This window comes from Pezoporus occidentalis, unplaced genomic scaffold (genome assembly GCF_034315485.1).
Source record: "Pezoporus occidentalis ecotype Australia unplaced genomic scaffold, CSIRO_AGI_Poc_V1 ctg17, whole genome shotgun sequence".
NCBI lineage: Eukaryota > Metazoa > Chordata > Aves > Psittaciformes > Psittacidae > Pezoporus > Pezoporus occidentalis.
Genome location: NW_026913531.1, coordinates 2,066,440 through 2,094,324, shown reverse-complemented (window position 1 = coordinate 2,094,324; position 27,885 = coordinate 2,066,440). Strand labels below are relative to the sequence as shown.

The 27,885-nt window shown below is 41.9% G+C and overlaps 1 protein-coding gene across 1 annotated transcript in view; it reads left to right on the top strand.

The window, feature by feature from the left end:
* The window catches only part of PTPRB (protein tyrosine phosphatase receptor type B), a 63,650-nt gene extending 37,447 nt beyond the window's left edge, over positions 1-26,203 (top strand). The window contains exons 16-34 of the mRNA XM_062613733.1: positions 291-554; positions 1,410-1,673; positions 2,056-2,337; positions 3,535-3,813; positions 5,679-5,828; positions 6,917-7,160; positions 7,896-8,002; positions 8,515-8,614; positions 9,920-10,003; positions 10,111-10,128; positions 10,230-10,311; positions 10,738-10,828; positions 11,986-12,062; positions 12,848-12,982; positions 14,058-14,180; positions 14,387-14,550; positions 16,707-16,842; positions 20,334-20,454; positions 21,475-26,203. Of these exons, the coding sequence (XP_062469717.1) occupies positions 291-554; positions 1,410-1,673; positions 2,056-2,337; positions 3,535-3,813; positions 5,679-5,828; positions 6,917-7,160; positions 7,896-8,002; positions 8,515-8,614; positions 9,920-10,003; positions 10,111-10,128; positions 10,230-10,311; positions 10,738-10,828; positions 11,986-12,062; positions 12,848-12,982; positions 14,058-14,180; positions 14,387-14,550; positions 16,707-16,842; positions 20,334-20,454; positions 21,475-21,497 (2,744 nt within the window). The 3' untranslated portion in view covers positions 21,498-26,203. The remainder of the gene's footprint in view (positions 1-290; positions 555-1,409; positions 1,674-2,055; positions 2,338-3,534; positions 3,814-5,678; positions 5,829-6,916; positions 7,161-7,895; positions 8,003-8,514; positions 8,615-9,919; positions 10,004-10,110; positions 10,129-10,229; positions 10,312-10,737; positions 10,829-11,985; positions 12,063-12,847; positions 12,983-14,057; positions 14,181-14,386; positions 14,551-16,706; positions 16,843-20,333; positions 20,455-21,474) is intronic.
* The last annotated feature ends 1,682 nt before the right edge of the window (positions 26,204-27,885 follow it).

The following is a 27,885-nucleotide window of genomic DNA, read 5'->3' as shown; positions in this document are numbered from 1 at the left end:
CAATCTCAAGGCTTTTATCACAGTCTTTACTCAGTGAAAGCTTCTTGCAGAAACTAATGGAGAGGTCTGTGTGAGTGCAGGCTAGAGAACCAGGCCTGCTGAGAAATACAAACGTTGTCTTGGAGAGACTCAATGGCACCTCGTAAATGCTTTCCCCTTGCTTCTGAAAGTTGCTGTTGACATTACTTAGCTACTTGTGGCTTAATTGAAATGTATTCCAGACATGAGTTGTTGCTTTACTAAAGGTTCAGCTTAGTGGCCAGACATTTTGCATTTATTCTTCTTTTCAGTTCCAGCAGCAGTTACAGATCTGAAGGTCACAGAGAACACCACTGACCGACTGTCCTTCAGCTGGACTACCTCTCAAGGAGAGCTTGATTCATACGACATCTTCCTGTACAACCCAGACAAGTCCCTTCATGACAGGATTTCAGGAGAGCAGCACCTCCAGCAGTGTTCATTCCAGAACCTGCGGCAAGGCAGGATGTATCGAATGGTGATCGTTACCCACAGTGGGGACCTCACTAACGAGTCGTCTGTCTTTGGAAGAACAGGCAAGAACATCTAAGAAAACCATCTGTCTCTGGTGTGGTGCTCATGGGGGACACCAGTGAGCTAGTCTGAGTCTGCTGTTCACTTTAGATTAGAGAAACTATTAGAAATATCAAAATGGGCTCTCATACATGAAAAGCATTAGACAAAGAAGAAGGTCATTTTTGAATGACATGGTTACAAGAGGAAAATGGAGCAAAGACCTTTACAATAGTTCCCAGGTACTCAGGTCAGGAGAGGAACATCCCAATGTATGCTGCTTAAACGTTAAAGGAAAACAGCTTTGTCCTATCTTAAAAGCATGGTCTATGAGTGGAAAAGACCAAAAGGCAAAGCAAGTAGGCTTAATGGGGAAGACAATCTACCAGCAAATAAAAGTTGTTCCCCCTGGGGAGCTCTGGCTGCAGATCTGTGTTTGTTCAGCCACACGTAGGAAGCGGAGATTCCTAAGCAGCTTTAGCAACCCTGATGCTCTGTGAAACCTTTCTTTATCCTCTGAGGCACTTTATAGTAGCCCTTATGTAAGAGTGCCTCTAGACAGTGGTGTGCTTCCTTCAGCTACCTCAGAACTGGATGTTTCCATACACTGAGTGGGAAAAAGCTGCTTAACATTTGCAAAAGTATCTATTATAAACATTTCAGCCTCCTCTGGGGACAGCGTCATTTCAAAATAAGAAAGGAAACTATTGAGGTACACTTCCTGATGTTTTCTAGCTTTCTGGCCAGCTGTGATGACTGTCTGGTTTATTACATGGCTGTCATTACAGGATAAGTGTAAGTTCTGCTGGATTTTTTTGCCTTTCCTCACTCTAAGGATGTTCTGCATAAAGTAATATTTGTCCCCCTTTTTTTTTCAGTACCAGCTGCGGTTGTTGGCCTCAAGGCATCCAACCGAAACATGACAGACAGTCTGTGGTTCACCTGGGGTCCAGCAGCAGGAGATGTTGACTTCTATGAGCTGAATCTTTACAACCCAAACGGGACACAGAAAGAAACATGGCAGAGGAAAGACCTGAAAGAGTGGTATTTCCAGGGGCTCACTCCTGGCAGAAAGTATACTCTAGCTGTGGTGACTCACAGTGGTGACCTGACCAACACAGCAAATGCTGAAGGAAGAACAGGTAAAAAACACAAAAGCTCTGGGATTTTTGTTTAGTCCCATATGTCAGCATTCGTATTAGTTCACAGCTATGCAACACATTTGTTCTGCAGGAGGGTTTATTGTAAGAGTCACTGAAGGTGTAAAGATAAAGAATGTCCTTAGGGGTATTAAACCAATGGAGTGTGATTTTATTCAGTGCTGGTTTACTTTCAAAGGCTCAGGGATACGTAATGTCTGTGAAAGTCACCACCATCAGCAGAGGTGCAGTGATTAACTGTGTACACGGGATAATATAAACAACGTTGTGATGCTTGAAGAAAATGTATGTTTCATTTTATGTCTTGTGTAAAAATTTGGTAAGAATCTGTCCCCTTCCCTCTTCTCCTCTGCTTTCTGTGTAGCACCCAGCCCTCCTAACACCGTGTCATTCACTGATGTTGCAAACACTTCCTTATCAATCACTTGGCTGGGTCCTCCAGACTGGACAGACTACGATGATTTTGAGTTGCAGTGGCTTCCAAAGGATCCCCTCACAGTATTCAATCCCTACAGCAGCAGCAAATCAAAAGTACGCATCATCTATGGCCTGCGACCAGGAAGACTCTACGACTTCAGTGTCAGAACTGTCAGTGGTGACAGCTGGAAGACATACAGTCAGTCTCAATTTGCAAGTGTGAGAACAAGTAAGTGAGAGTTTCCATTGCATGCTGTCAGCTGGATAAGATGCAAAACTTAAATCTTATCAGTTCCTTTCACAGTCAGTAATTTCCATTAGTGAATTTATGGATGATGGTGATGAATTCATCTAGATTCTAAGCCCTTGCTGTGTGCAAGGTCAACCGTTTAAAGATTGAAAATGGACGTACACTTACAATCTACACATCCAGAGTGGGGCTGTTTGGGTGCGGAGCCTGTATCAGTCAGTTTCAGGGTAAAATAAGGCTGAATATCCAAACTTCTCTGACAATAGGATATTGTCAGAGCAAACAGCAAAATGTTTCTGAATGATCAGACCAGAGAGATGAATGAAGCCCTGCTGTACTAGATTTGAAACTGAAATCAGTGTTTCACTGCTCTGCATTTCTGTCCATGTTTGTGGATCTGCATAACCTCTAGCTGTCTCTATCAACCTCAGGAGCAGGCTGATTTGAAAAAGTGACCTGGAATTGTAAAAGCAACTGAGCCTTGGCAAGCCCTCATGTCACCTGGGGTGGGATTCAGCTCCAAATTGACATCTATGTTTAGTAAGCTGAATAGCATTACTCCATTCAGCATATTTATTAAAACAAGAGACCTCTTTCACTTGTATTTAATCACTTAAATGTAGATGTCTGCTATCTGAAAGTGAGATCTATTTTTGTTATGTGACCTGTTGTACATCGTGCTCTGATATTACATGGATAAAGTGTACTTCTGTGGTATGTTTTAGTAATACGTGCATACCACATGCTAGCCAGGAAAACATAAAAGTCATGAGATGACAGTATCAGTATTGACTGATTCTGTTAACCACATGTGACCTCCAAATAAGTTGTAGCAGAGTTCTAGAAATCCGTTGCTTTGCAGTGTTGTTAATGTTAAGACTTCCGCAAGTAGTTCTGTTTGCTTGTTTTCACAATTAATGACTGAAGCTTCACAAACTCAGTAAGGCTGATGTCACTAGATGTGATTTCAGATGGCTAAAATGAGTTAGCCTTGCCTAATAATAATAATGCAGCACATATTTGCAGGAGAGGTAGGAATTCTGGTTCCTAGCCTCCTGCTCTGATTAGATGGTTGTGTGCAATCTAAGGGCTCTAGTGTGAGCAGAGCAGGTGCTCTGAGCAGGATGATGCCTGTACCTTTTCCCACTAAGCTTGAATTTCTCAACATTCCTCTAGAGCCAGACAAGATCCAAAGTCTTCATTGTCGACCGCAGACCTCTACTGCCATTGCCTGTTCCTGGACTCCTCCTGATTCTGACTTTGATGGGTACAGTGTTGAATGCAAGAAGATGGACACTCGTGAAGTGGAATTTTCTAGAAGGATAGACAAAGACAAATCTCTGCTTAATATCATGACCCTTGTTCCCCACAAGCAATACATGGTGTCCATCAAGGTGCATTCTGCAGATATGACAAGTGAAGTCGTTGAAGACAGCACCATCACAATGATTGACCGTAAGCGTAATTCAGAGTTGCTGCGAAGGGGGGAAGTGAGCAGCAGTAAGGAATTGCTTGTGTTGGTTTGACAGCAAAATGAATTCTGAACTCCGTAATTGCCAGTGTGTAGTACTAATAATCCAGCAGCCAAAATAGAGTGAATCTGTCCTTTGGTCCCTGTTGTGACAGACAGTGCAGGATTAACTGTTGCCTCTCATTATATTGCCAGACCTGCTTATTTGGAGAAACTTTAAAAGTTATCCTGTCATTCTGATGTTCAACACCAAAGATATCTTCATCGTACGCCTTTAGCTGTCTTCATGGTTGCTGCTTGGCTTCCTGTGCCTGGCTGTTTCCCCTCATGGATGGTAGCCGTCATAAGCACAAATATTCTTCAGTGAGGACATCGGATTGTGGCACTGGATCATTTTTGGGCTCTGTACATTCTTTCGAGGTGCTACCTGACTAAATTACCTGTAGGAGAGGGGAATCTCAGATTTACATAGCATGTGCTTTGAAACAGCTTCTTCAGTTTCTCTACCTGTAGGCTGCCGAGTGGAGTGTTATCGGTAGAATCAGCTGATGCCTCTGCACTGCCAGACCACTGTGGTGAACAGCCTGCCATTGCTGGCCCTAAAGATGCTCCATTTTTTGCAGTACTGCTGGATTCAGTGGCACAGCAAAACACAGGGGCCTGAACCACTCTAGGGCTAAACTTCTCAGAAATACAAGGTGGCCAGGAGGCTTATATTCAGGGACACTTTGATAGCTGCTTATTGAAAGCCACATTGGTGTGAAATGCTAGATCATAAAAATTATGTTTGGTTTGGACACTGTTGAGCTAAGCTACAGAGTTCAGTCACCATCCCACCTTCTGCCTTCCCCCATCGATAGCCTTTTAATTGCAACAATGTCATCTCTTTCCTCTACTGCAAAGGATGCTACAAATTCAGATGTAGTTACAACTAGCTACTCATGTCACAAGAAGTGATTCTGAGTCCTAATTGAAGGCTAGCTGTTTCACATTCTTATTTGCTTTAAACACTGCTATTCTCTCAGATTCTCATTATTACTGGAAGCCCTACTCAAGGAAACACAAGAAAGTTGCAGCTAGACGTTATACATATAAGAAGTTCAGCTAAACAACATAGGAAAGCGTGAATTCTTGGCTCTTCTTGCAATCTAAAACCTTTTGAAGTTTAGCCACCTGCTTACATATTTGATATGTTTCCCATACTAGCAATATAGTTTCAGTAATACAAGTTTTTAAAAGATTCAGCAAAGTAGATCCTTAAAATACCCACTTTCACTCCACTGGTCCTCTGAAGGTATTTCACACATATTTCACTTTCCAGTTTTCTTCTACTGTGTGTGTTTGAAGTATAGCTTTCTAGCACATGAAGAGCATTTCCTATGGAAATTCTGCAGTCAGTCTGGAAAATGGTACTCTCTAGTTGAAGGCTGACTCAAGGCTGTTCATCTGGAAAAGGAAGCAGAAATTTAGATGCTTTAAATAGGCAACTTCTAAGTTGCCTCCAAATACCTGGCTTAAGCCTGTGTCATTTCTAGCAGCTATAGTTTCTGATTTCATAGATTTAGCAAGACTTCCATGCATTTCCATATGGGCTTCTACAGGAATTCCTGCTGGGGAGCTGCCACTGTTACTATGGTTAACTCACTGCTGGCTTGTTTCATCTTTTGGCAGATTCCCAGTGGGAGGTAAAGGCATGTCCTTGATTGCAAAAATAATAGAATCAGAGATTTGGGTCAAGTCAGCTGAGCTTTATTGCAAATTACATTTCCCTTACTAGTCTAGCTCACGCAAATACATAGATAATGCTTTCTCTCTTCTTTTTTGTTTTGGTTTGGTTTTAATTACTCAGGTCCCCCTCAGCCACCTCCAGACATACGAGTGAACAAAAAAGAGGTGCTGATTACCAAATCCTCTATCAACTTTACTTTTAACTGCAGCTGGTTTAGTGATACTAATGGAGCTGTGAAGTACTTTACTGTGGTTGTGAGAGAGGCTGATGGTAAGTGTCATGGTTTAATACCATTCTCTCTGTCACCTAATGGAGTTACATGGGGAGGTACACCGCTATCACCATGAAGCAAAGGAGCTTCTTGTCATTTAGTGGCCAAGTTGCTTAGAGGTTTTGGATCTGTCCCTGCTCTCTAGCCCTGGAGACTTAGAAACTCAGTCTTCTCAGAGAGTAGCAACTGCAGAGCTCAGCCAGAAGCAGTAATTAGGTTCTGTACTCTAGGTTACATGCTCATGTTTGTTCAGCAAAATTCTACAGTAGGAGACATGTTGGATGCCATTGCCAGTGAACACAGAATAAGCTGCCTTGCAATGCACAGATCTCAAAAGGTAGTTTGAATGTTAGGTGTGAACACTAAAGCAACTCTTTCAGAGAACCTCAGTAAGACATACTGGGAAGGCAAAGGTAGCAACTCCCAGGTGGTGTTTGATAACTGAAGGAAATGACTTTGTGTGTATAACAGAACAGAAATTGCCCATGCAAACCTCCCTTTCTGCAGTTGACCTGTGTGTGACAAAACAGATGGATGTCTCAACAATTAATACCTTGGTTTTAAAAGTGGCTTCATTTATTGGCATTCCAGGGCGTATTTTGTGACCCTTGAGAAAGTTTCTGGCTCTCTCTGTCCATCAGCCCTTAGGAAAAATAGCAGAGATAGTGTTTCCGCTGTCTGCTCTGTCATGTTTGTGCAGACCATGAATCTCTCTGAGAAAGGGCCTATTCATTGCCATGGCTTTGCCTACCTGAGTCTTTTACACATTATTGTGAGTTTCTGTTCAGGGGACTCCTGTCATTTCCTTTTGCAGCTTTCCTCTCTATACAATAGATCTGTCAGTGTCTGGATTTTTTTACTTGCTTTTTGAAATAGCTGGTGGTGTCTGAAGTTCCCCAGAAAAATAATAATAAGGTTGGTACTAGAAACCACTGTAGCTTTGTATTCACAAGGTAACCTGTGCAGCCTCCAAGAAACATTAGAAAGTTGGAAAAGAATATGTCTGTCAACAGCTTCAGCCTATAAACTGCATCACATTAATGGCCATGGTATGTAAATCTTCTGTCTTTTTCTGTGTATGATGTAGGTAGTGAAGGACCAAAGCCTGATGAGCAGCACCCATTACCTTCCTACCTGGAGTATAAACACAATGACTCTATACGCATCTACCAGACAAATTATTTTGCCAGTAGATGTGCTGAAAACCCTGACAGTGATTATAAAAGCTTTGACATTAAGCTTGGAGGAGAAATGGAAAATCTGGGAGGAAGGTGTGATCCAGATCAGCAAAAATTCTGCGATGGACCTCTAAAACCTCGGACTGCTTACAGGTTAGTTTTATGCTGGCAGTTGTGCTCTGTCACATTGTTAAGCATGGTGCTGTCTGGGTTCCTTATACACTTGAGCTTCTGTAGATTCTTAACTGGGTTGTATGATGTTCTTTGTGTTTCATTGTGAATTTATAAAAGCTTTATCCATGTATCCATGCCCCTCTTGCATGGGTATGAATCAGTCCTTCACGAGCATGGGAATGATATGGTTAATTATGCGCAAAACTCTGTGCAGTGAATAGGCTTGCTTGTTTCCTTTAACTTGATGGGAAACTGTCCTATAGCTGATAAATCTTTGGAAAGACTTAAGACCATCTGCTATGTCAGAAGACTACTTAATGGGAAAATCAAGGGTGCTTAACTCAGTCTTTTTGGCACCACTACCCTACACCAGTCCTTTGGAATAAGCTAAAAAAACCTGGAGGCTCCAGAGCTAGGCCCAGGTTGGCCGTAGGGTGGTAGAAGATAGTGTCTGCCAAGATCAGGCTCAGAAATTTCTCAGGCTGTGAGACCAAACATGATCTTCAGTGCAGCTCAGTCACATCCCTCCCTCAGCCAAACACTCTTCCAAGAGGTCTGCAAGTTGCTTAATGGACAGCCACATAAACAGATGTCATTAAGAGCTGTCTGTGGTCAGTGGAAAGGTTTTAGTTATCTCTAAGGGGTAAATGAGTTCTTACATTTCTGCTGTTGGTCCTGAACATCTGATTAACTATAATGGTATTGGTATTTTAGGATCAGCATACGGGCTTTTACCCAGCTCTTCAGTGAAGATCCGAAGGAGCTCCCTAAACCTCTCTTCTCAGACACCTTCTTCTCTTTGCCAATCACTACAGAGGCAGGTTAGTTTCAGGCTTGTTTTTCAATGACTGTAGCACGTGGTTATATACTGTGCCTAAGAACACTCTGGTACCTAGAACTGTTTGCAAGGAGTGGAACAAAAACTGGTTGTCGTGCATGTCCTGAAGGCTGCTCTGAAGTGAGGCTGGAGCCATGGCCTCAGTTTGAAAATTTAGATGGCCGCTTGATGGAGCTGCTGATAGTAGAGGAAAAGGGTGGATGCTCAGTGAAGCTATCGCTAAGAAAGCTTCAAAGTGCAAGAGAACCAAACTCCCATAAAATGGGGCTGGGCTTTCTTTTACTGTGTTGGGAATGAAAGATTTTGTGTAATAGTTGGATTAAAAATAAGGACAGAAATCAAAGCCAGATTTTAGTTAAGTGCGTAAATGCCTCAGATTTCCTTAGATTTAACTGTTTTCTTTAGCTGATAGTAACATATCCCCTGAAAGCTATTGATTCTCTGATTCTTCATATCTTTTCCTCAAGATACATAAATATACATTTTTGTTTCTAGAGCCTCTGTTTGGAGTCATTGAAGGAGTGAGTGCTGGCTTGTTTCTGATTGTGATGTTAGTGGCTGTTACAGCTTTATTTGTCTGCAGACAAAAAGTTAGGTAAGTTGAGTCCCTTTATCAGTCTCTGTTACTGAAGTCAGGTCAAATTACATTCATTTAAACCATACAGTATTTAAAGCATACTTAAAAAATCAGAGGAATGCACTGAACTATTCAACAGATAAAATCTATGTCCTCTATACATGAAGTATAGAACTAATGATTTACATACAAAGAGATCTATATATTCTTGATTCAAATACCTACTGATGTTAGTCATACTTATCTCATAGGTGAATCTTTGTAGCTTTTAGTATTCAGTAGTTGTATGAATATTCCTGAAAAACTGGTTTATCATTCAAACAATCTGTTGTCAAAAATGAAATGTTGCAAATTAATTTCATCTCCATTGTAGATGGGAAGCTCTTGAAACTGTTCATTTAGACCTTATCATTTTGGTTCAAAAATCTTAAATTGTGGCATAACCACAGTGTCCAAAAGATTACTTCAAACTTTACTTCTCATTTTTTGTCAGTTACAGTTGTATATTTCACATTATAGATGAGTTTTAAATATTTTTTTTAAAGTTAAATACTCTATTTCGACTTTCAAAAAGCTTTATCCATTTAAACTATTTTGCATGAAAGAGAAATGACATTATTGATGTGAAATTCTTTGTGGTTTCTGAAATAAATAAAAAAATCAACATTTCCATTACATGGGAAACTCTGAAAATCTGAAATTCAGTTCTTTTACTGATAACAGATTAGGTCTGTTTTGATTTGAATTTGCTTTTCAGATGCTAGGATGAAAACAGAACCTGTTTTGTGACTAGTCATAGCTTTTGGCCAAATGGATATACCTTGCAGCAATGCTGTTCTTAGACTCCGTGAACAAATTCAGTGTATTCCTCTATGTGCCATCCAAAAAAGAAGAGGCATAGATCATTGGCAAATTAGTAAATTAAGTCTGGTTTTGCATGTATAGACTTGTGTACCATCTCAGTACACAGTGACATATAGAGAATGAGCAGAGTGCAGGTTGATGTGCTTTCCACCTTGCACAGCTCATAGCATTTTATTTTTTTTTTTGGTGTAGCTGAACTTCAAACAGAGTGTGTTTTCTTGTTGTGATTTATATAGCCAGCAGCACTGCAAGTATACTGGTATGGTTTTCGTTCATCAAGAGAGTGTTCTCTAAGGGACGTGTGTTGAAGCAGGTAGCCATGAAAGGACGAAGAGATAAATTTCCTTAAATTCCTTTTTTCTAACTTACCAACTTCTTTCCAATGTAAGTTATGTTATTGGCAGCTCTTGGAGTATCAGAACATACCAGTAAAATAGAATACCTTCGTTTTTATTCCAGTAATGGCCACGAGAGACCTACAGCAAGGCTGAGCATTCGGAGGGACAGGCCACTGTCAGTGCATCTGAACTTGGGGCAAAAAGGGTAACGTCAAAAGTTTTGTTTTTAAGAGCAGTATTTTAGCATGTCATCATGGATGAACAGTCCCTCACTCACTGAAGTGTTTCTTTTTCTTTTGAAATCATTTCTAGGAACCGGAGAACTTCCAGGTAAAAAGAAAAAAAAAATACCTAAAAAAGCTTCTTCATAACCAACTGGATAAATTATGACTGTGATTCATCCTGTGATTTTCTCCTGTTGAATATTCCAGTCCAATCAAAGTCAGTCATTTTGAAGCACACTTCACCAAACTTCAAGCAGACTCCAACTACCTCCTGTCCAAGGAGTATGAGGTGGGATCTTAATCTAGGCAAAGGACTTGCTTTATGAAGGCGCGGGCTGGCTGAGTCAATGGGTTAATGCATTAGAAAGGCCTGAATTTCTTTGTCTTGTTCACACAAATACAAATAAATTTGAGAATCTTACCTGAACTCCACTTGTCCTAGTGCAGAAATCAGCTCTTCAGGTTGGCAGGCTCTGCCTGAGGTCAGGAGCATTTGTTTGCGTGACACCTCTGTGTAACAAAGCATGGAAAGTACCTGCCAGCCATGTGCTTGCTTTAAACCAGTATGATTAGCTATTTAATTTCAGTTTGGTTTAAAAAAACTACCCATTCTTCTGTGTGTGGCCCTTGAGAGCTGATAAGCACTGCACCCCAGTGTGTTGTAAAGTCCTTTAATTACTTTTACCTCACATTTTATTCCTATTTTCTTTTGCAGGACTTGAAAGATGTGGGTCGAAACCAGACATGTGACATAGCACTTCTGCCAGAGAACAGAGGGAAAAATCGATACAATAATATATTGCCCTGTGAGTTTTGGGTTTGGTTGTGTAATATTACATCACACCAGCTATTTTTCACGATTTTCAGCAGGCCTAGTGGAAAAGAGAGTGCAGCCAATCCCTTTGCTTCGTCCTGACAGAGATAAAATACCTCTGCCAGCTCAGGTTCTGGTGCTAGGAGGCAGATGATGCATGGCCCTGAATGGCTTCCCGCAGACCAGTAATTTCATTTCACAGTAGAGGTGTAATGACTATCATTCAGTCTGGAGAGAAAAAGCTCCACCTGTTAGGGACATTAAGTCACTGCTGATAACAAGGATAGTAGAAATAACAGTAGCATTATTTACATACGAGGTATCATCCATTCAGTGCTTTTTGACAACTTTGCCACATCTTTCTTCTTCAGAGGACGCAGCAAACCCACTATACAATGTAGAGCTAGTGTGGTTCTGCATGGTAAGACACACGTGTGACGTTAGCCCTGTTCTCCTGAGGCAAGACCTGGCATTAGAGTTTCCCCTTTTAATCTCCTATCTGTCAGTTTTGGAGGAAACTGCCAACTCTGCGGGCTGCCCTGCTGCTGGATGTGGTACGTGCTTGGAGCACAGCCTAACATTATCTCCTGTGTTCTGCCTGCTCTGCCGGGCTAAGCATGCCTTCGATGTACAAGATACAAGACCTGACTCAGATCCAACATGGCATTATCTCATGAATCAGTGACCGGGTGGCTTAGGCACTCTAACCCTCTGCACAAGGTCCTCTACTGAGGGAGGATGATTGGCCTGCTCACACATACTATCTCAGGACCTGTGTGGGCCAGTGAAGTATTAGCACTGTTTCAAAGGGAAGTGCTGGGCACAGCTCTCCAGTACTGCTGAAGGATCAAAGTAGGCTGTTGTGGCTCTTTTGTTGCCATAACAAATCCTATGCAAATAAGCAGAGAAATTTTGGAATACTCACTACTTCCTTCTCACCCATCCATCTCCTAGACTTTGAAAGTCTCCACGGCACTCGTGGGTGAAAGAGGCAGTGCAGATATAAACAGTTTCCCCTCTAAATTAGCCCTCCAGATAAAATCCTTATAATAATGCTGCCAGTCCTTTTGAAAATGCATTTCTGTAAACGGGAGAGGGACTGAATATCAAGACCTAGCTATAAGCCTCTTCTAATCAATTTCTTCCTAGATGATACATCAAGAGTGAAGCTTTCCAATGTGGATGATGACCCTTGCTCAGACTACATTAATGCAAGCTACATACCAGTAAGTGACGCAAGGATGGTATTTTACAATCCTCCCTCCAGTGGTAATTTGTCCTTCATCTAAAACTGAATATAAAGCTGGATGCTTATGACTCCCTTCCCCCTTCATTTATTCACTTGAGCTAAAAGTCTGAGAACTCATTTTGTGAGTGTGCTGAAAGGCTGTGTCTGACTGCCAATAAGTTAACTGTGAGTGATGTATGCAGCACTTAAAGACACTTTTTTGGATTGCTATAGTTGTGTAATATAGCAGGTCTAATTGGCCAAGGACACATTTTAAAGGTCACTAATTTTATAGAGTGTCCACAACAACTGTAGCTATCACTGCAGGTGGCATCCTCATTGTGGAGCTGTAGCTCATCCTGACAGTGTTGGCACCTTGTTGAATGGCAAAACTGGCTGAAATGAAAACAGTGCCCTTTGCCAGAGAGTTGTGATTGATAATAGCAATGGCTTTAGCAATACAGATTTCAAGCCAGAACTCAGCTAATTTATTAAAAACAGTAAATAAAAACCCCTAGTAGTTCCAAAATTGCTTAAGACTGTGCTGGACACAATAGAACAATGAGTTTTGACTGCCACAAAAGGAATAGAAATAAGGATACACTGCTGCAGTCTCTTCCTTGTCTTTACTCCAACCAGCTGCCTTGTTCTGGGGCCAAGGCAACAGTTGTTGCTAAAGGATGTTGCTGCAGAGCCCTGGCCACAAACCCATGACATGTTCATTTTTTAGAAGACATTTTTTTCTGCCTTTATGGAAACTAATGGTGTTCTTTTTACTTGCAGGGCAACAGTTTCCGCAGGGAATACATAGCGACTCAAGGCCCTTTGCCTGGCACCAAAGATGAGTTCTGGAAGATGGCATGGGAGCAAAATGTTCACAATATTGTCATGGTTACCCAGTGTGTTGAGAAGGGCCGGGTGAGCAGTCACTTTGTTTGTTATCAGTGACATGTTCTAACATGTTAGAAGCTTATGTTTATTATTTGCATCACATTAATGCCAAAGGCCCTGGTCAAGGAGATAGACAGTAAGAGATGAGAGGTAAAATCTTAAGACTAGAGAGAGATTAAAGCTATGAAGTGAGGGTGCGGTGACCATCCCAAGATCATGTAGCATGTCAAGGCTAGAGTTAGGAACAAACCACAGTGCTTCTGGTCTTTAATCCAGGATTTAGCTCTCTAGTACTAATAGAAACCATGCAGAATGACAACCACCAGCAAAAAAAACCTAACCTGTTTATCAGATCAACTGCTACTCTAAATATAATCTCTAGAGAGCAAACATTAATCATTAAATACATGGAACTGTCTCTATTATATAAGCCCTGTTGTAGCAAAAAGACCACTCACATACTTAGCAGTCTTACTGAGTGCAGGTGTAGGTGGGCTGTTTAGCTGTCTCAGCTATCCACCTGCCCAAGTATTACCACATCCTGCACCCTTTGTAAGACAGGGACTAGATCTATAAAGATTAAACAAACTTGAAGTAGTGGTCATCTGGTGGCACATATGGGGACACTTGCTTTCAGTTTACCATTTTTTCTTGAGGAGATGGTGAAAGCAGATGCAGGCAGGCAGGTGCCTCTCTCCTTCTGCATCTCTCTGTCTTTGAGTGGGACCTTACTGTCATGTTTCAGCAAGCAATGGGGAAGCAAGCACTAGAGGCCTGGCGCTCATCCAAGCAAAGTTCTAAGAGTTGGTGCAGAAAATGTGGCATCCAGGAGAGGGCATCAGTGAAATGCTTCTGATTCAGCCCATCACAGACATCTGTGATGAGAGCTTAGAATTCCTAGTTCCATCCTAGCCCTCTCCCAATCCAGGCCCTGTTTGTTGAGCTGACATGGCAGGGCACGGCATCTCTGAATTCAGCCACTGCCTTTCGTCCTTCATCCTCAGGCATACTAGGTCCAACAACTGCTTCTGCCAGTGCTGGATGGAGGCACTGTTTGCAGCTGTTACTGACACTAAATTTGTCTTGGTCTGTGTCCCTGCAGGTGAAGTGTGACCACTACTGGCCCCTTGACCAGGATTCCTTGTACTATGGAGACCTAATTGTTGAGATGCTGTCTGAATCGGTGCTCCCAGAATGGACAATACGAGAGTTTAAAATCTGCAGTGTATGTTTGTATTCTTGGTTTTTTTTCAGTTAATTGCCTTAAAAGCACCTGCAGGCTAAATTAGGAAGGTTTCTTCTGCTATAGCACAGTTGCATCATGCACAGGTCGTCTGTAGTGGCAGCTGTAGCATTTGCTCTGAAGATGCATGTTGTGTGTGCCTCCTCTTCCTCTCTGTTCTGATGACCCACGCTTTTGTATCCCAACAGGAAGAGCAGCTTGACTCAACAAGGCTCATTCGTCACTTCCACTACACTGTCTGGCCAGACCATGGTGTGCCAGAGACCACCCAGTCCCTGATTCAGTTTGTCAGAACTGTAAGGGATTACATTAACAGGACCCCAGACACAGGACCAACTATTGTGCACTGCAGGTATGTGCAGCACCAAAAGGCCAACAGCACAGAACCTTTTTGCATACCCTTGGGAAGATCCCAAATGTTCATCCCTGTTAGGCCATGGGCAGCCACAGAACCTGAGAGAGAGCTGATGGGCTTGAGTCTCCAGATACATCAGAGCAGCATTCCCAAGGCGCATATGCTTGCTCACAGCCTCACCCTGGAGATGCCCCCAGAATGTTTCTCAGGAACCACTGTGTCTCTGTGGGACCACTGGAGAGCCCTAAAGGCGTCAGCAGCTGCTGCTGTTCATAAGCTTTTACTCTCTTATATTGCCTGTGTGCTCCTGTTGCAGCCAAACATCTGACTCACAAAGGGGTGTTCTGAAAAGGTAAGATATACCCTGGGTGAATCTAATTATATGTGGATGTTGAGACTAGCTGGCAGATTCATCCTTTTCCCCCATCCTGAGACTCCCTCTCTTGACTGTCTTATGCTCTTCTGTTGTTGTGCCATTTCTGGCAGCCGTAGGGCTGCATTTTTTCCTCTGCTCTGTGATCCACCCCTAAACACATACACAAAAAAGGCAAAAAACATACTGCTGGATGCGTGATCCACTGGCCAGCTGCAGCAGAATATAAGGTTACAGAGTGAGAGAGAGCAGTGTGGCGTTGTGTATATCATCTGGTAAAGCCACATGCTCACTTGTCCTAGCTGAGTAGTATCTGAGCCCATTATGTGGGCTGAAGCATGTGTCTTACATGACCCCACCTGTGTCTGGCTCTACCTCATGTGCTGCAACATGTCAGATGTCTGCTGTATACTGTCCTTTGTGTAACTTTCCTTTTCCTGGCCTCCTGTCTCCAAATCCCACCTCCCAGCAATTCAGGTACTGGGGGCTCTGGGATACTTTGTCTTACTTCCGCAAGGCACAAGCCACCTGATCTTTTAGAATTAAGTCTACTGGCTTACCCTGGAGAAAAGGGGTTTAAAAGTTAGAGGCAAGTGTAGTGTCTCAGTGTATCTTTATGACTGAGTTAATACAAAGCAGAAAACAGTATGGGTAGTAGCAGAGATACCTCTAGCATTGCTATCCTTTCTTCCTTCCTAAACAAATTCCGTTAAGTGTTTGAAGTCCCAGAGATGCCATTTGAACAATGAACTTCTCACCCTGAAGATCTGAACTTTACTAAAGTATCTCTTGAGTCAAAGAATCATAGAATACAAGGCTGGAAGGGACCTCAAGGTCATCTAGTCCAACCATTTTTGACAAAAGCACAGTCCTGACGAGGTGACCCAGCATCCTGTCCAACACTGGGGAATTTATCACTTCCCTGAAGAAATTGTTCTCACTGTGAAAAAGTTTCCTCTTGTGTCCAACTGGAATCTTCCAGGGAATAGTTTGTGCCCATCACCCCTCGTATTTTCCGTGTGACTCCTTGTAGAAAAGGAGTCTCCATCTTCTTTGTAGCCACCCTTTAAATACTGGAAGATGGTGATAGGGTCTCCCCTGAGCCTTCTCTTCTCAAGGCTGGACAAACCCAGTTCCCTCAGCCTTCCTCATACAGCAAGCTTCCCAGTTCTGTGATCATCTTTGTGGCCCTTCTCTGCACCCTCTCCAGCCTGCCCACATCTTTTTTGTATAGCAGGGACCACAACTGACCACAGTATTCCAGATGTAGTCTGGCAAGTGCTGAGTAGAGTGGGATAGTGCTGGTCATGCCCTTGTTGATGTAACCCAGAATCCTGCTGGCTTTCTTTGCCGTGGCAGCATACTGTTTGCTCATATTGAGCTAGTCCACCAGGGTCCCCCAGATCCCTTTCCACAGAGCTGCTCCCAGCCAGGTAGATTCCAGCCTATGCTGCACTCTTGGATTGCATTTTCCCAGGTGCCAAGACCTTATATCTGTCCTTGTTGAACTTCATAAGGTTCTTGTTTGACCACTCTTCCAGCCTATGCAGATCTTCCTGCAGAGTGGCTCTCCCTCCCAAACTGTACACTTGCCTACTCAGCAGACTTGGCCAGGGTACACTTGATCCCATTTTCCAAATCATTTATGAAGTTATTAAACAGTCCTGGGCCCAGTATCAATCCCTGGGGGACCCCACTTGTGACAGGTCACCAGTTGGAAGAGTAGCTATTTACCACCACCTTCTGGGTGTTAAATCTTTTGTGTTGTCCTCTTTTCCAGTGCTGGTGTTGGCAGGACTGGCACATTCATTGCACTGGACCGAATTCTGCAGCAGCTGGATTCAAAGGACACTGTCGACATTTATGCAGCAGTACACGATCTAAGGCTCCACCGGGTTCACATGGTTCAGACAGAGGTAAGTTTTGGATAGCCTACAATACAGCAACACCAGCTGCAATATACAATAATCACTCTCATCTTAGAGGCTCTCAAAGCACTTCACAGTTACTCCACTGTGAAATACTAGTTAGATGTATTTTTTCTCTGAGAATTTCTAGTTCAGGATTGTTTCTCTTGGCTTCAATACAGCAGCTCTATACAGCAAGTCCAAACCATAACAAGTGGTAGCTGTGCTTCCTATAGATTTCTCCGGTTGGCACTGGCCCACAGTCACCCCAGCAGTGCTATGCAGCAGGCACTCAACAGCACGTTGTTTTGTTAGTGCAGTGTCCAGTAAATGGGCTTTGAGCAGGCACAGGTCCTTCAGGAACAGGTTTGAAAGACAAGCCTAAACAAGACAGATAGTTCAACATAATAAAGAAAAGGAATAGAGGGCAGAGAAAATTAGATGTACATAATTTTTAAACTCTTAAGCACTGTGACCCTGTGGCTTTGCAGTTAATATTTTATTGAGCTGCTCTCTCATTTTCATTAATGGTATTGGAAAGTTGATCAGCATTCTCCTAACGTACAAAAGCAAGTACATTTATTCTCAAAGGGTAGAAAAAGTACAAGTTTGGGATTTCTTTCTGTGCTTTTAAAACTGCAAGAAAATCACGTTGCACTAATAGCAGCCAAACACTTAAGAGCTGATTTAATAAAGGCGAGTTGTAGAAGCAGTCTTTATATTTTCCCTGTGAAATGTTAATAAAGGAATCAGAACAAGTTTGATGGGTCTGCTTCTAGCCTGATACTAATGGAGCTGTCTGTTGTAATATGGAAATGAAAATATCAGTGACAGCACTTCCTGATAGATGTAGAAGTCACATATGGGTATAAAGAGAGCCTCAGCTGGGAATGCAGAGAGATTTCCTGGAACAATCTTAATCACAGAAGACTTTTTGCTGGAGGAGAGACAGATTCTCAGCCTGGTCTGGGCATGCTCAGAGACAGATCCATCTCATCTTCCATTTTCCCATTAGCAGTAGTCAGCAAATGCAGACAAGCATCTCAGGGGGGTGACTATTTTTTCTTAGCTGAAAAGAGGAGGCAAGTACCTCAAAAGACTAAGTTTCACACCAGCCTTATAGACAACTAGAGTTCTGTCATATATATCCCACTTTTGGCATGAGCTTGACGGGACATCTGAATCAAATGGTAGCCATATCCAAACAAAATACCTACAGCAATAGTGAGGGGCACCCCAACTTTCCATTACATGCACTTCTGCCCCAAACTGCAGTGGCTCAAGTCTTACCCAGATCCCTGTTGTAAACAGTCCCTCCCCTGGAAGAATTCACAATCAACATCCCAGGAACAAGTTGACGGCTCTTGCAGCTCACACTTACTCACCCCACTTGAGCTGTTACATGCTTGTACGCTGACCATGTAGCTGTGTCAGTGCACAGCCACTGAGCTGCTGTGTTCTCAGCAAGTTTTAGTAATCTGAACTGTCAGTTGCATCTGTATATAGCTTCTGATTTGGAACTGACTTTCATTGAGGTAGCTTAAAGCGCAAGCAATATAATCTGTCATCCCCCTGACAGAAAATGAAGTAAATTTATCCTGGAGCTTTATTAAGAGTTTGCAGTGAGCAGTGAATTACGGAGTAATTCATACACATCTTTTAATGAAAAATAAAGGAGGTGGGGAGAGGAGGAAGAAAAGATTTGCTTCACAAATTCCATTTGATGCATGAGAAGACCCTAGTTCCTGTTATCATTCATGTCTTGGCTTCCACAATCTGTTTGGGGTTTGAGATAAAAGCTAGGTCCCCATCTGTTGATGTGGTGGAAGCCAAATACCAGTGGGGAGCATAGGCCAGCAGATAGGGCTGTTTGCAATGAGATGGATCCAGCCAAAAATCACAGCACTATCCTGCTTGACATTATGCACTCACAGTAAAAGAGCAGCAACAAAACACTGCCCCTACTTGAGACTTGGCTGAAAGCTGTTTAAGAGAAGAGACAGCAGCTGAAGACATGCAGGAGAGTAAGAGAAAACTGTGTCCATTAGCTTAGAAGGCAGTGGGCCCAGGTGTAACACAGGCAGAGAAGCTGTTCACCATTTCAGTCCTGAATGGTGTCTGCCAAAGAGAGTCTGCCATGGCTTGGCCAACTTTCCACCAAATTGGCAGATGGGGTGCAGGATTCTGCTCCACGGAGACAGCAGCTGTATATGCATAACAGCAGGTATGCTCACTGTCCCAGGGCCAGAGCACTGAGAAAAATGGACAGAGCAACAGCTGAAATTCTTGTGAAAAATAAGAAGATATTGGGTGAGAAAAAAAGCATATGGTCATTGGAGAAATTATGTCTTTGAGCTAAAGTAATATTAAAAAGGTACACCGGACATATAAAGATGCTCAGGCTAATTTTAGGGTACCACGCTACACTAATCAAAAAATTACAACCCATGTTATAAACCCCCAAAAAGGATAGAGATTTAACAATCTATTCTATCAAAGTAGTTTGATAAATAGCCAATTTATGACCCTCCCTGCTTTGGTTGTGAATGTCATCTTAGCTTCCTTCTATGAAAAGCACTCTTCCGAAAAGACAGTCTGTCATTTACTACATAGTCAGAAGCAATCTCATGTTGGATAAAAAAACCACTGCTTTTGGTAGAAAATTTGGGTTCATCAAAGTTCTATGAAATATTTATATATTATGATAAAATTCTGTGAAAAATACTTCCTTTCAGAACAAAACAGTCAGGAAATTCTCTCTTCTGTGTGCTACCCTGTACATATTGATTCTGTCACATGTACTTTATATGAAATCGTTCAGAAATAGTAGCTATCCAACATAGCACCAGGTCAAATTGTGCCTTACAGTTCATAGAGTTTTCACTCATGACATGATCCATCAAAACATATGTTCATTTATGTTTTACTGGTAGCATTTCTAAAAACAGGTGATCAAATAAAATTTACTGTATTCCTAGTGTGAAAAGAAGATTAATTCTAGAAGTGTATTTTCATTTTTAACACCACCCTGCAATGAGCAGGGACATCTTCAACTAGATGTTGACATAGGGACATCTTCAACCTAGATCAGGTTGCACAGAACTACATCCATCCTGGCCTTGAATGTCTCCAGGGATGGCTCATCTACCACCTCTCTGGATAACCTGTGCCAGTGTTTTACCACCCTCATTGTGAAAAATTTCTTCTTCACCTCCAGCCTGAATCTTCCCTCTTTTAGTTTAAAACCATCACCCCTTGTCCTATCATAACATGACCTGATAAGAGGTCTCTCCCCATCTTTCTTGTAAGCCCCTTTTAAAAACTGAAAAGCCACAATAAGGTCTCCCCAGAGCCTTCTCTTCAGGCTGAACAACCCCAACTCTCTCAGCCTTAGGGCTGAGGCTATCTCTCAGAGAGCTAGCCTGTAATTATTTTTCACAATACAGAAAATTCAAGTACAAAACTTCCCAGAGTGACTTAGAAAAAAAATTCCTTTGCAGTGTCAATATGTGTATCTACATCAGTGTGTGAGAGATGTGTTAAGAGCCAGAAAACTTCGCAGTGAACAGGAAAATCCCTTGTTTCCAATATATGAAAATGTGAATCCAGAATATCACAGAGGTAAGCGCTGGTTTGTCAAATTGTAAAACATTTGAATGTTAATGCTCATTAACACTGTAATTGAGGGGGAAAATTGTGCTGTCAGTTGCCATCGATACTTGTTTTCTTCACTACTCTGCTTTTGTCACTCTTGCAATTGCATCTTTATTTCCTCCATTAGTAGTCATAATAACATTTCTTCCTGCTCCTTCCTTACTTTCATGCTTTCCCTGTCTCACACTTCATGATTCCTATGCTTTTGAAGGGAACTGAATCCCTTCCCTATCATGATTCTGGCTTCCTCCTTTACCTCCCCAGTGTTTACACCATCCACTTTGAAGCATACTGAGGCCACTGGCTGAGAAGGGACGCTGGGCCCTTCTCTCATTCGTGGAGTTCACTTTCTGTCCTGAATCACTCTCATTTGCTGATGACTATCTAGGCAGCATTAGAAGACTTCCCATCTGCCTTGACTGGATAATGTAGGTGTCCAAGGCTATGCTCTTTGTTTCTTCCCCAACTTGCCATCTTTGTAGGCTTTTTTTCCTAGCCTGTGTCCCATCTCTTGGCAATAAGAATTGCAGCAGTAGCAAACCTGGCACTAGCACTGCCCTTTACCTCCTGTTCTCATGGCCAGAGGACCAGTCTGGGGAAGCTGTAAGCAGAGGTGGCCTGTGTGTCCTGGTAGAGCTGATTCTTAAGGGCTATAGAAGTTTTCAGTCAGAGAGCAGGATCTCAGTATCTTCTCAGATTTGGAGATTAAGAATTGGGATTAAATGATGAGAGACCAAAATAATTTTCTTGATTTAGCCTGTGGAAATCAGAGTTGTCACCAACAGGTAGAGCAGGCTTGGAGGAGGAGGCCAACAACTGAAATAACCAGGGTTCCACAAGTTGGGAGTGCTAGCAAAAGCAGAGGTGGGATCTGCTCTTGAGCTGTCACATCAGTCACCAGCCAGTGTTGTAATGAGCTGGCAGAGTTGAACATGAATCCAGCTGGGTTGTTTTATTTTTCCTAATCTCATTTTTCCTTGCTTTCAGATGCTGTTTATTCACGGCACTAGGAATGTTACAGACATCTGCTTTTGTGACCACATGTATTAACTAGAGGTTTTGTTTGGGTTTTTTAATGTATGTATTTTATGCACCAGAAAGGTGCCAGACCTTTCTGTTGAGACTGTGTATAATTTATTGGTATGGTAATTTTTTGAAAGATATATAATTTAAGTGTAATAGATATTAATGTATATAATTGTATTTTGGCATTATGTAAATATGTATTTTTTTTCTATATTGTTAATATTAAGCTTCAGATAATACTATTTTTTTTCTTATCACAGTTTTTATGAACTGTTCTACAGAAACTGTTTTAGATTGTATGGCTAACAGGACTGCTGCATTTAAGGCAGTATTGGCATGAAACACAAATGAAAAATCCTGTAAGGAGGACCTCATTTTTTTATCTAGTTCAGTGTTTGTGAGATGAAATAAGCTACTATAAAGCAAGGGAACAGTAGTCCTGTATAGCAATTACAATGCTACTCTAAAGTTACTGCTTTTGATCTGACAAAAGTGGGTATAACCCATAACACAATGACATACTTTTAACAGAACTCATCAACAGCCAAGCAAAACAGGGTCCACCTCACTGGAAGCAACTGTTTCAGTCTAATGTGACATAGTAGAAAAATATCACACAACATGCACTGCCGGGTAGTCTAGAAGACCTTTCCTCCCTCAAATGCTTTGAGGGGAGACAGGTCACATACTGATTTCTTTGCACTGGTTTAAGAGAGCAGAATCAGAGCACAGCCTGTGTCTGTGCATTTTCACATGGATAAAAAAGATCACACCTCAAGGAAACACCTCAGACATTCATGTTAACAGACCTTTAAAGATGTGAAGGCTGGCAACTTCCATAGCTCATTAAAAGCAATGCTGTACCATGACAGCTAAAAAAGTAGAGAGATTATAAACACACTGAAGACAGATAAAGGTATACATCCCATAGGTTACACAACTGGCTTTGGTCTTAAGCTGCTTGCAGCATAGCTGCCTTGGCCCAAAGTGTTTGCTTCAAATGCTACTTGCTTTCACAAAGGGAAAGCATGGCCCAAGCATGTCCTCATAGAAAGATTCCTCCATTTCAGTGTTGCCTGATGTCACCACTGCAAGGGCAACTGGAGTAGAAAAAGACTTGTCAGTAAAAAAAGGGGTGTAGGCTGGCAGGGCTGTGAAAGTCCTGGGATGACTCAAAGCATTTAGCGATGAGCAAGAAGCACAAAGACCACTCACCAGGTATCCTGCCCAGCCAAGCAGATTAGGCACATTCTCTCTCCTCTGCACAGAGGCTTCTTCTTCAAGGGACTGAGTACTCTGTTCAGTAATTCTTTGTCTTTACAAACTGCTGTTAAACCAATAGAGAAAAGGCAGTACACAGTTTTTCTCCATCACAAAAAGAAGGAAGGGCTTTATAGGTCTTTTTTCTTTCACCCATACTTCACGAAAAGAAAGCTTAGCCTGCTGCTGAAGTGCCTAAATTCAACTTTTATTTGGAGAGAAATATTTCTGAAGGCCTCCTGAGAACCAGCCAATACACCTAAGTGCCTAACTGAGGAGTTGGTATGGCCGTGGTCCAAGACTAATGTGATTTCACCATGACTTATTGAAGCCATGCTCTCCTTGCAGTAGGAACACCTGTCTGCCAATGCTTAAGACATCTGCTAGGCAGCTCTGACATATTTTCCTTAGATTGTTCCAGCAGAACTATGGACATCCAGGTCACTCTGGTTTTCCTAGAGAGAAGGAAACAGACTGATAGTCACTTGTCCTTCCTACTCCATCTGTCCTTTCTTGACCAAACATGCTCATGTGCCTCAGTAGCCACCATTCATATCAGCTTTTACAGCTGCTCCGAACATGTAAACTTGGTTAACATTTTAGGTGTGCTGTATGAAAATACTGCTCATTCCTCTTGTACATTCTCTTTGGCCTCACACAAACCTCAGTATTTGGCACCCTTAGTTGGAACTGACGAAGAAGGGAACTAGTGTTGTATTGGAAGCCATTGTCACAGAGGAAAATCTGAGCAAAACCACAAAGGAGTGTGCAGATTTTTTGCAGGCCCCTTTTTTATTCTGTTCCCTATGCTAAGTAGACTCTAGGTTAGCAAGCAAGGACAAACAAGCGTGGCAGCTTTGGATCAATCATTGACTCTGCTAACAGCTGAACTTAGGGCATAATGAAAATTGGCATTGTGTTACATGTGCTGCATTTAGTCCTTCTTGCAGTGGTAGCCGAGGAGTGAACATGACCATGTTAGTTATCAGCAGGGCAATTACACTGTGAAGACATACCAAATGTACCCTATAAATTATCTCATACTGCATATCACTGTGTCATATTTTATGCTGAGCGAAATGGAACTCACTCAATAATACATGATCTGAGAGCAAAAGTCTGATCGTATATCCTGTGTATGCATGCTGTTCATCATTTTCAGAAAGACACACATCATTCTGTTCTTTATTTTAATGTTTTTTCTCAGCTCCCTCCTCCACACCTACAGAGTTCACAAATGTGCATCCAAAATGATGATGTAGTAGCACGTAGCTATTTTCATCTTTCCTCTCAGCTTATAATGGACACAGTTCATAAGCCTCTTCCTCCTCATCACGTAGTAACATAACAGATGACCTTAAACACCCTGGCACAGTGCTCTTGAACAGCTTTACATCACTGCCTAGGTAGGTCATGTGTGAGACTGTACACACACATTTTTGCTCTGGTTCTGCTTTCCACTCAATCCTGCTCTTATGAAACCAGTGTAAATCCACTGAGAATAAGTAAAAAGTATCTATGTAGCATTTTGTTCATATGACACCTCCTTACCAGTATAATTAATTATATTTACCGTGCCTCTAAGCTGGATAACAGGACTGATGGGAAATTGTTAATGTAACAAGAATGGACTTGAAGGAGCCTGTGTACTGAACAAAGACTGCGCTTAAGGAAAAAGACATCCTCTGCTGAAAAGGGTGTTTCTCTTTTGAATGTCCATGACTGATGTTCAGAATTCCCTTCTTGATGTTTCCCAGTAATACTGTTATAAAGCAAGGCTGGTGTTGTTGCTGATCCATAAGCTAAGATTTGCACACTTGAAGCCCAATCCTGTGAATCTCTGCATTGTCCACAAAGCTACATGAGTACTTTGATGGAAATCAACTGGAATGCTTACCTGAAGAATACCACTCCACTTCTGAAGCATTTGCAGGGTTGGGTTTTTAGGTTAATTCAAATTTTTGTATTGAAAATTATTTAATAATGAAAAAAATGTAATTTTTTTTAATCTGTGCAATACAAGATCCACTACTAAAAAAAAAAAAAAAAAAAAAATAACAGATTTTGCATAGTTGGAGTTGATAAATGATATTTTTTTTTACTAATGGAGCAATGGAACACAAAAGTGGGTGAGAAATAGGCATACTGTGAAGATGTCATAAAAGTGCAACTTTATACATTTTTCTCTGCTGCTATAGTTATTTATACAGCTTATATACATGCCTAAAATTGCCAGAAGTATTATTTTATGCCATGATATACTATGAATTTCCTTTCAGTTGTAGAACAGAGAAAACAAAATGTGTGAGCTTTAAGTTTATGTTATGTATTATATATGGTTATTTACGCTTTGACTTTGAAAGCAAAAAGTTAAAATACTAGACAGACAGGAGTATATGAGCACTTAGCTGTGCTCCTCAGCCTGGGAGTTAATATATGTGCTAGAGGGATGAGATTAATAACCACCTATTCACTATGTATTAGCATCTCCTCCCAGGGCCACAGAGGGGAGAAACATGTCTGACATTCAGAGATACAGCCTACTGGAGCCACAGCTTTGCTACCATGGAAGGTGCTCACCTTTATTCAGGTGTCTTTCAGCACTTCAGACATGCAGTTTGGGTGAATAAAATGCAATACAGAATGACCACCACTCCCTGATGGCCTTGTTGTGAGTGCTTGGGCTCTGGAGCTGTGAGTTCTGGGACCTGTAGTCCCAGGAGGCTGCAACTTTGAATAGAAGATGAGGGTGCACCCCACTGCTTGGGCAGCTCGCTGCGGACCCAGGGTCTCCGACTGTCCCTCTCAGGCTGACAAAGTCAAACTCCTGCCCTGTTGTTAGCACCACTATGGCCAAAGCAAACTGGTCTGTTATTGGTGACCTCACAGATCAACAACTAGTTCAGACTGAAATTTCATTTTTAAGACTGGCAGGAAATCCTGGAGACTAGGGACTAACTAAATTTAGCAAATGCTGTGGAATTTGGGGACATACAGTCTCAATGATGCTGGTGGGTTGATATGTGTGATTATTCAGTTGTTTCTTGGTTTCTTTGAAAACTGAAATACTGTAAGTAACGACAAGTAGCTAAATATATATTGCTCTACAGCAGGGCAGTATGATATAGTGGAAAACCCCACAATTTTGAAATGTGGCTAACCATAAGTTCTTTGCCAGTGCCTGGAGTAGAGCGTCTGAAAAACATCTTGAGCACATATTCCATTCTCATATGCTATATAATTACTTATATTTGTGTTCCTAACAAACACTGAGTGAACACAGAATTGTGCTACTATTGTCAATTTAATTTATGCATTTGTTAAGTATATTTTTATATTTTTAGCTACAGCCAACAAATCAAATATATTTGAGTGTATTTTACACATTTTTATAAATAGTTCATGAATAAAACATCCATTTAAAAATAAATCACGTCCTCGTCTTCTGTTTGACTGCTTTTGCATTATGGATTTTGTTGTCCTGCTGCTCAGAGAAAAGGTCATAAATGAGTTTGATTCTGATTAAATTCATCAGAAGCCTCAACCTGTTGGGAGAAAGGCTGTTGCCTGCTGGCCAGATTAGTGCCCATGTAGAAAGATACCATGGTTCCATTCACCTCCCCAGTTCTCTGGCCTTGTCCTTTAATAAATCTTTAATTGCTCAAGGGGTGGCACTCTTCTCTCTAAAAGTTGGGGCACACACATAAAGGGGTGAGCTGAGTGAGCCCCTATTAGGGTTATGTGTATCCCAGCAGCCCTCTTTCACACAATGGTTCTCATGGGTGCTGAGATGCACCTGTCTCAGCTGGGCTGTTTTGTGCCAGACCTTAAAACTTAGATGTCTTTTATTGAGTGATGCCCAAGTGCACCCACCTACATAGGTGCAAAACCTGGGCAGAAGAAAGCTGATGATTGAGCTAAAATAGAACATCTCTATGAAATCTCTTTGGTGGGTTATTGGGAGCATGTATCTGGCTTTGGTCTGGTCCTTCCTTCTTGTGGAGAGCAACATATGTTCATTAAGTCCTTGTCCCCACTTGTAGCATTTTCATCAGCTTGGAAATTATTGCTTTGCCTCTTTGATGTGGGAGCCAGGCACCTGGACAGTGTTGAGTTACACATGCCACATACATGCTGCACTCAAGAGGCACCGACCAAGCCACTGCCTAACCCTGGCTCCCTCCATCTCCTCAAACCTGTTGTGGCAATCACCTCTGGTACTTCAGATCTGAAGTACCTTCTGGAGAAGCTCGGTGACTGTGCAGAAAGTGTGATCATCAGGAATGTGATCACACAGAGACATTTCTGTAAATTAGATTAAATTAAAGATATCTGTCTATCCAGGGTAATCATCTCACACTGCCCTTTTGACTGCTCATCCCCCAGTCTTCCAATTGGAAGAACCATACCCCAACAGTATGTCACTTATCAAAGACACAGAAAGTGGTTAGATGACAAAGCAGTCATCTTAGTAGACTTCTACAGTGCCTTATGTAGACATCCATGGGCTTAAATGAACTAGCTACTATGCCTGTATCCACGTCACATTTGTGGATGGACTATGAGTTGAGCATCTTTACTCAATGAAAGTGGTTCTGGGGCCTCCTCAGGGTCTTCAGACCCTTGCAGCTCCAGAGGAGCCACTCCATCTTTTCAGAATACAGCTCTGAATTTAAGTGATGTGCTTTGGAGTCACACTCAGAGTTCTGTTGCTAAACTATACCCCAAGCTCAGTTCTCACACTAGTTCAGCTTCTTCCCCACGATTTGCAGCTGAAGTGTCTCCACTGATCATCAGAGTAGCAAAGTGCTTGGGGAAAATAGTGCCAGAGGCTCCTTCAGAGAGGAAAGCAACCATGTTGGGTGGCTCCACAGCACACTAGCACTGGATCCCTGCAGCAGTCTGCAAGCATGAAGGAATCAGAAGGAAATACATACTCTATGAACTCTGTCCTTGGCACAAATACACACACTTATGTCAGTAGGGATGGGAATATATTTCAAATCCAATTTTTTGCATTGCCAAATGATACAAAGCTATGAAAATAATTTCACTTTTGCAAACTTAGATGTTTTTATATAATCTATTTCTACTACGAGATCATGAGATCTC